General features: G+C 44.5%; 1 protein-coding gene across 1 annotated transcript; it reads right to left on the bottom strand.

Moving 5' to 3' along the window:
• Positions 1-7,309: 7,309 nt before the first annotated feature.
• LOC127030958 (olfactory receptor 1020-like) lies at positions 7,310-8,260 on the bottom strand. The gene has a single exon (XM_050917639.1). It carries the CDS (start codon positions 8,258-8,260, stop codon positions 7,310-7,312), a length of 951 nt encoding a protein of 316 aa, XP_050773596.1.
• Positions 8,261-9,054: the final 794 nt, after the last annotated feature.

Below are 9,054 nucleotides of genomic sequence, written 5' to 3'. Positions count from 1 at the left end.
GTTGCTTATACCCCAAACTCCTTTAATCAGGTCTGAGTCCTGCCCGCCTTAGCAGGCCACTCCCAGCTCTTCCTAGGTGGAGAAACTCCCCTGGTCACATAGTTTTCCTCACTTCAGCCTCCTGAGTTTCCCTCTTCCCCCATCCCCCTTCTGCCCTTAATTGGAAATGGCCCGAGTCCCGTCTAAGCAGGGTGGCTTGGCCCTGACTCTCCAGCCCATGGGCACGTGGCCCAGTCACAGGGAGGGATAGGCCAATATAGTTTAAGTGGTGCAATTTCTATGTGTAGACCAGTCTTGATGCATTTATTCCTCACACTGGACATGAAGGGCAGAAATAAGGGGAGGTCTGAGAGAGTCAGCAGAAAGAGCAGACTCAGTTTAGTTCTTTTATTGCACGATACTTTTGGTGACAGAGACACAGTTATTGGGATCACTGAGAAAATGGAGAAACACGAGAAGGAACTGGTGGAAAACATCCCCTGGGAAAGTTCTCAGGAGAGTGGTTTGGCTGTAAATGTACAGGCTGGGTTTTCCCATAAAAGGTTGATGTTAGGCACCCAAATCCCATGGACAGTGAATGGGAGCTGGGCACCTCACACCCTTCGGTCCCACTGTCAAATACAATGGGACGTGGTGGAGCAGACAGGGTACTAAATTGGGACTCTGAATAGTTGGTTTCCTGCCTCGAACACATTGAGTGATTCCAGCCCTCTGGGATTCACAAACCCAGCTTGGCTTATGGCAAACCCTGCAGGCACCCAAATAAATGGGCCTCGGGTGCCACTGGCCATGCTCTGTGGAGCCCCACACCAGACATCCGGACGCCAAGGCCCAGAGTGACGCACAATCCTGGGGAAAGTGCACATCCCCCTGCTTGACTCTTCTCAGGGCCCCAGCTCGCCGGTCAGGTGCCTAGAGGCTCTGAAAAGTCTCATTTGGACCCTAAGTATCTGGAAACAACTGGCCCTGAACTATTGCTGAAAAATGGACAAATATGAGGCCTGTGCTAGCATCCTGTGTTCTGGGGCACAGGTCAGAGGGTTTCCTTTGGCTGTTCTCTTCCTTTGAATGAAGCCTGGGGATGAAATACACTCTATGAAAAGAAAGTTAATTGTTCAATTTTCTAACATTGAAGTTCCATGATGACATTGCAACCCTGTATTTTTAAAATGCAGGCATCTGATTTTTCAGGGGTTTGTGTATATATCTAGAAGTGTCTCACCCTACCCAGAACAGATACCCAGCATTCCAGCTGAGTCCCTTTCACCTGCACCCTCTCACTGAGCACAATCTCCCCTCATTCTCTGAACTCTGAGCAGCCACAAGTTCAAGTCTCCCACAAGCCCAGTAGTATCCACCTGTGGCATCTTATATAGATCCTAAAAGGGCTGGAGTCACATGCTTTAAGAGGTGTCCCCATCTCCACTTTCTCCCACAGCTGCAATTCTTTAAGAGCTGGACTTGAAGACCGATGAAGCTCAGAGAAATATGACCTGGGACTACAGCCGGCTTTGGTTCAAGCCTGTCTTGGTATAATTCCCCACTCTGAACCTTAGCGTCCACAAGATGGGGTACCAGCATGAATTCCTCTAAGGTCAATTACCAGCTTAGAACCTGTAGCGCTGCCACCAACCAGGAATTCCAGTGCCTGGTACACTTTGGTCCCCCCAAAACCTTGCCTGGGGACCCCCAAGACCCAGTCCCTCTGGATCTTAACACAAGGAAAGTAAACCCTTTCCCTCACCATTGCCTCTCCCAGGCTTCCCCTCCCTGGGTTACCTTGGAAGATCACTGTGATTCAAACTCCTTGAATCTTAAAACAGAGAGGAAAATCCACCTTCCCCCCTCCTTCTCTCTCCTCCTCCCAGACTCTTCCTGAGAGAAAGTAATCCTGGCACAGAGAGAAATCAGCCTCTCTCTCCCTCTTCCCTCCTTTCTCCCCACCAATTCCCTGGTGAACCCAGACCCAGTCCCCTGGGGTCTCACCAGAATAAAAAAACAATCAGGTTCTTAAACAAGAAAAGCTTTTAATTGAAGAAAGAAAAAAACAGTAAAAGTTATCTTTGTAAATTTAAAATGGAATAGGTACAGGGTCTTTCAGCTATAGACACTGGGAATACCCTCCCAGCCTAAGTATACAAGTACAAATTAAAATCTTTTCAGCAAAATACCAATTTGAACTCCTTCCAACCAAATACACATTTGCAAATAAAGAAAACAAACATAAACCTAACTCGCTTTATCTACCTAGTACTTACTATTTTGGATATATAAGAGACTGTATCAAAGAGATTGGAGAGAAACCTGGTTGCACTTCTAGTCACTCTCAGAACCCAGTGAGAACAACAACCAAAAACTAACAGCACACACAAAGCCTTCCCTCCCTCAAGATTTGAAAGTATCCTGTCCCCTGATTGGTTCTCTGGTCAGGTGACAGCAAGGCTTATTGAATTTGTTATCCCTTTACAGGCAAAAGAGACATAGACTCATAGACTCTAGGACTGGAAGGGACCTCAAGAGGTCATCGAGTCCAGTCCCCTGCCTTCATGCCAGGACCAAATACTGTCTAGACCATCCCTAATAGACATTTATCTAACCTACTCTTAAATATCTCCAGAGATGGAGATTCCACAACTTCCCTAGGCAATCTATTCCAGTGTTTAACTACCCTGACAGTTAGGAACTTTTTCCTAATGTCCAACCTAAATCTCCCTTGCTGCAGTTTAAGCCCATTGCTTCTTGTTCTATCATTGGAGGCTAAGGTGAACAAGTTTTCTCCCTCCTCCTGATGACACCCTTTTAGATACCTGAAAACTGCTATCATGTCCCCTCTCAGTCTTCTCTTTTCCAAACTAAACAAACCCAATTGTTTCAGCCTTCCTTCATAGGTCATGTTCTCAAGACCTTTAATCATTCTTGTTGCTCTTCTCTGGACCCTCTCCAATTTCTCCACATCTTTCTTGAAATGCGGTGCCCAGAACTGGACACAATGCTCCAGATGAGGCCTAACCAGCGCAAAATAAAGCGGAAGAATGACTTCTCGTGTCTTCTTTACAACACACCTGATAATGCATCCCAGAATCACGTTTGCTTTTTTTGCAACAGTATCACACTGTTGACTCATATTAAGCTTGTGGTCCACTATGGCTCCTAGATCTCTTTCTGCCATACTCCTTCCTAGCCAGTCTCTTGCCATTCTGTATGTGTGAAACTGATTGTTCCTTCCTAAGTGGAGCACTTTGCATTTATCTTTATTGAACTTCATCCTGTTTACCTCAGACCATTTCTCCAATTTGTCCAGATCATTTTGAATTTTGACCCTGTCCTCCAAAGCAGTTGCAATCCCTCCCAGTTTGGTATCATCTGCAAACTTAATAAGCGTACTTTCTATGCCAACACCTAAATCGTTGATGAAGATATTGAACAGAGCCGGTCCCAAAACAGAACCCTGCGGGACCCCACTTGTTATACCTTTCCAGCAGGACTGGGAGCCATTAATAACTACTCTCTGAGTATGGTTATCCAGCCAGTTATGCACCCACCTTATAGTAGCCCCATCTAAATTGTACTTTCCTAGTTTATCTATAAGAATATCATGCGAGACCGTACCAAATGCCTTACTAAAGTCTAGGTATATCACATCCACCGCTTCTCCCTTATCCACAAGGCTCGTTATCCTATCAAAGAATGCTATCAGATTAATTTGACACGATTTGTTCTTTACAAATCCATGCTGGCTATTCCCTATCACCTTACCACCTTCCAAGTGTTTGCAGATGATTTCTTTAATTATTTGCTCCCATTATCTTCCCTGGCACAGAAGTTAAACTAACTGGTCTGTAGTTGCCTGGGTTGTTTTTATTTCCCTTTTTATAGATGGGCACTATATTTGCCCTTTTCCAGTCTTCTGGAATCTCCCCCGTCTCCCATGATTTCCCAAAGATAATAGCTAGAAGCTCAGATACCTCCTCTATTAACTCCTTGAGTATTCTAGGATGCATTTCATCAGGCCCTGGTGACTTGCAGGCATCTAACTTTTCTAAGTGATTTTCTACTTGCTCTTTTTTTATTTTATCTTCTAAACGTACCCTCTTCCCGTAAGCATTCACTATATTAGACATTCCTTCAGAGTTCTCAGTGAAGACCGAAACAAAGAAGTCATTAAGCATCTCTGCCATTTCCAAGTCTCCCATTACTGTTTCCCCCTCCTCACTGAGCAGTGGGCCTACCCTGTCCTTGGTCTTCCTCTTGCTTCTAATGTATTGATAAAAAGTCTTCTTGTTTCCCTTTAGTCCCATAGCTAGTTTGAGCTCATTTTGTGCCTTTGCCTTTCTAATCTTACCTCTGCATTCCTGTGTTATTTGCCTATATTCGTCCTTTGTAATCTGACCTAGTTTCCATTTTTTATATGACGCTTTTTTATTTTGTAGGTTATGCAAGATCTCTTGGTTAAGCCAAGGTGGTCTTTTGCCACATTTTCTATCTTTCCTAACCATCGGAATAGCTTGCTTTTGGGCCCTTAATAGCGTCCCTTTGAAAAACTGCCAACTCTCCTCAGTTGTTTTTCCCCTCAGTCTTGATTCCCATGGGACCTTACCTATCAGCTCTCTGAGCTTACCAAAATCGGCCTTCCTGAATCCATTGTCTCTATTTTGCTGTACTCCCTTCTACCCTTCCTTAGAATTGCAAACTCTATGATTTCATGATCACTTTCACCCAAACTTCCTTCTACTTTCAAATTCTCAATGAGTTCCTCCCTATTTGTTAAAATCAAGTCTAGAACAGCTTCCCCCCTAGTAGCTTTTTCAACTTTCTGAAATAAAAAGTTGTCTGCAATGCAGTCCAGGAACTTATTGGATAGTCTGTGCCTCGCGGTGTTATTTTCCCAACATATATCTGGATAGTTGAAATCCCCCATCACCACCAGATCTTGGGCTTTGGATGATTTTGTTAGTTGTTTGAAAAAAGCCTCATCCACCTCTTCCACCTGATTAGGTGGCCTGTAGTAGACTTCCAGCACGACATCACCTGTGTTTTTTACCCCTTTTAGCCTAACCCAGAGACTCTCAACACTTCCATCTCCTATGTCCATCTCCACCTCAGTCCAAGTGTGTACATTTTTAATATATAAGGCAACACCTCCTCCCTTTTTCCCCTGTCTATCCTTCCTGAGCAAACTATACCTATCCACACCAACATTCCAATCGTGTGTATTATCCCACCAAGTTTCAGTAATGCCAACAATGTCATAGTTGCATTTATTTATTAGCACTTCCAGTTCTTCCTGCTTATTACCCATACTTCTTGCATTTGTATATAGGCATCTAAGATACTGGTTTGATCTTGCCTCCCAGCTTTGCCCTGACCCTCCTTTCTCTCTGCCATTATAGCCCATGCTCCCTCCTGTTTCCGACCCATCTCCCAGGTCTTGTTCCCCACTTACCTGTGGGGTTTGCTCACCTGTCCCCGTCGAACCTAGTTTAAAACCCTTCTTACTAGGTTAGCCATTCTGTGCGCAAATAAGGCCTTTCCCCTCCTCGAAAGGTGAACACCATCTCTGCCTAGCAGTCCTTCCTCGAATAGCATCCCATGGTCAAGAAAGCCAAAGCCCTCCTGGCGACACCATCTTCGCAGCCAGGCATTCACCTCCACGATGCATCTGTCTCTGCCCGGGCCCCTACCTTCAACAGGAAGAATCGAAGAGAATACCACCTGCTCTCCAAACTCCTTAACCCGTACTCCCAGAGCCCTGTAGTCACTCTTGATCTGCTCAGTGTCACACCTCACAGTATCATTTGTGCCCACGTGGATGAGTAGCATGGGGTAGTAGTCAGAAGGCCGGATAATCCTCGACAATGCCTCTGTAACATCTCGGATACGGGCCCCTGGCAGGCAGCATACCTCCCAGGATGAACGGTCAGGGCAACAGATGGGTGTCTCTGTCCCTCTCAGCAGAGATTCTCCAACCAATACTACCCTACGTTTCTTATTAACTGTGGTGGCAGCAGACCTCCCAGCCTTAGGGGTACGAGACTTCCCCGCCTTAACTGTTGGGGGTGATTCCTTCTCTCCTGTATCAAGAAGAGCATAACGGTTATCTATTACCACAGCAGGAGGGTTCGCAGCAGGGGTGGAGCACTGCCTGCTGCCAGAAGTAACCAGCTGCCAGTGTCCACCCTGAGCCATCTCCTCCTCCACGGGTGTGTCAGTAGTCCTGTGAACTGGGACAGCTACGTCAGCTGTCTCCACATGGATACTGTCCAGGAATTGCTCATGGATACGGATGTTCCTTAGCCTAGCCACCTCCTCCTGTAGCTCTCCCACCTGCTGCCTGAGAGATTCCACCAGTAGGCACCTTTCACATTGGATGCCACCCCCAGCCTGGATATCAGTAAGTGGAAATTGAAGTACTTCTGAAGTACTTCTGTTCTATTAATTCTTCCTTATCTGTTTATGACATCTCTTACACTGGAGTTCCAGTGGACAGTGCAAGCCTATGTTTTTATAATGTAGGTATCATTCATTTGTGTGTGTTAGTGTCTGTGTATCTAGAAGTCTCCCATCCTACAATGAATGTATACTCAGCATTCTGACCAAGTCCATTTCGCCAGCACCATCTCACTGAGCACAATCGCTGGTCTTTGTCTGAACTCCGAGCAGCCACGAGTTCAACTCTCCCACCAGACCATTGATACCCATATGTGAATTTTTTTGAAGTCCCTAAAAGACTGTGGTCCCACGTTTTGAGAAGTCTCTCCAGCTCCACTTTCTCCCAGGGTTGTAAGAGCAGTGGTTCTCAACCAGGGGTACATGTAGCCTAGAGGTACACAGAGGTATTCCACCAACTCATCTAGAGATTTGCCTAGTTTTACAGCAAGCTGCATAAAAAGCACTATCAGAGTCTGTACAAACTAAAATTTCATACAGATGTGTGTATACTGCTCTATAGACTATACACTAAAATGTAATTACAATATTTATATACTAATTGATTTATTTCATAATTATATGGTAAAAATGAGAAAATCTGCAGTTTTTCAGTAGCAGTGCGCTGTGACAATTTTGTGTTTTTATGTCTGATTTTGTAAGCAAGTAGTTTTTAAGTGAGGTGAAACTTGGGGAATACACAAGACAAATCAGACTCCTCAGAGGGGTACAGTAGTCTGGAAAGGTTGAGAGACACTGTGTAAGAGCAAGACACGAAGCCTAATGAAGCTCAGGGAAACATGACCTGGGACTACACCAGGTTTCGCTTCAGGCCCTACCCCAGACCATGTTATATCTATTTTAACAAAAGGAAATTGACCTGTTAACGTAGTCCAAGCATGAATTTCCTGCAAGCTTTCCTCAGGGCCTCCTGGACCTCTTTGTTTCTCAGGCTGTAGATGAGTGGATTGATCAGGGGAGTGAGGACAGCATAGACAACAGAGAGAACTTTCTTGAAGTCATTCAAGATGTCTGTGGTTGGAAACATGTAGACAATCAGCAGAGTTGCATAATAAATGCTCACCACAATGAGGTGGGAGGAGCAGGTGGAAAAGGCCTTCTGCCTTCCAGTGGTGGACGGGATTCTCAGGATTGTGGTGATGATACAGATGTAGGACATCAAGGTAAGCAGGAACGGGACAAGAGCGAAAAGGAAGCTGAGTATGAAAGCCAACGTTTCCATCAGGTGAGGGTCATTGCAGGAAAGCTTTACAACAGGGATGAGATCACAAAAAAAATGATCAATACCATTGGGGCCACAGAATGTTAACTGAGATATTGACAACGTTGTTATGCTATTACCTAGGAAGCCACCTATCCAAGAGCCACCTGCAAGCTGGAGGCAGACCCTGCCACTCATACGGGCTGCATAGTGCAGTGGATTGCATATTGCTAAATACCGATCGTAAGACATCACCGACAGGAGAAGGCATTCTGTAGCAAGAAGAGAACCAAATAAATAATATTGTGCGACGCACCCATTGAATGAAATAGTCCTGTCCCCAGTCAGGGGACCGGCCAACATCCTGGGCAGGATGGTGGAGGTGTAGCAGGTCTCCAAGCAGGACAAGTTCCCCAGGAAGAAGTACATGGGGGTATGAAGGTGCTGATCAGCCACAACTAGTGCCATGATGAGGATGTTCCCGGTCATGGTCGTGATGTAGATCACTAGGAACAGCAGGAAGAGAAGAATCTGCAGTTCTGGGAGGTCTCCGAATCCTAGGAGGATGAATTCTGTGATAGACGTTTGGTTTCCCTGCTCTGGGTTTGCCATGGGGTACATCTTTGGGAAACAAATGAACTCTGTGACATAAATGAAGAACATTCATTCCAATTTTCCTTTTAAAAAATGAATTTATCTATTTTTAATTTTATTTCTAGGATATTTTTATTTTACATTACATTGCCTATTATAGTTATTTACATTTATTTCTATTCATCTTTATATTGTTTTATTTCATAAAGCTCTATACAATAATTCTTTTCTTAAACAGAACTGTACAGAAATTGATCTGTTCCCCTGGAACATTTTGATCTCTATCAACAAAACATTTTTCCATCAAAAATGCCAATCAGAATTTTTTATCAGCTTTGCATTTTCGTATTTATCTTTGGTTAAAAGTAGTATTAATCCTCTCTCTCTCTCTCTCTAGTCTGCCATTACTGTCTCTTTCCCCATTACTGATCCTAGAGAGACAAGTTGGGTGAGGTCATATCTTTTCCCGGACTGATTTACTAATCTTTATTAACTGCTCAGTAAGACCCTGATCCTGCACAGAGTGATGCACAAGGTTAATTTTACACACCGGGAATAATTCTGTTCCGTTTGAGACTTTTCCGCTGACATCTACAATAAAAATTCTACTGACTTAATAGATGGGGCCTCTTTGATTTCAGTGGGATTTGGACAGCAAACACCTTGAGCTTTCTTTAAACATACAGCTCATCTGGATTTGATTTCCATCGACAGACATTGGTAAAGGTCGATATCAGCTGATACAACTAAACCAACAACAGAAACTATCAGGAAGAGTGGGCGTTAGTGCAGCCTCTCCCTGCACCTTACAG

Source organism: Gopherus flavomarginatus, chromosome 11, assembly GCF_025201925.1.
Source record: "Gopherus flavomarginatus isolate rGopFla2 chromosome 11, rGopFla2.mat.asm, whole genome shotgun sequence".
Taxonomy (NCBI): Eukaryota; Metazoa; Chordata; order Testudines; family Testudinidae; genus Gopherus; species Gopherus flavomarginatus.
The sequence above is the reverse complement of the archived record's forward strand: the minus strand, read 5'-3'. Positions and strand labels throughout refer to the sequence as shown.

Coding starts and splice junctions, on each gene's coding strand:
- LOC127030958 (XM_050917639.1), bottom strand. CDS start 8,260: ATGGCAAACCCAGAGCAGGGAAACCAAACGTCTATCACAGAATTCATC.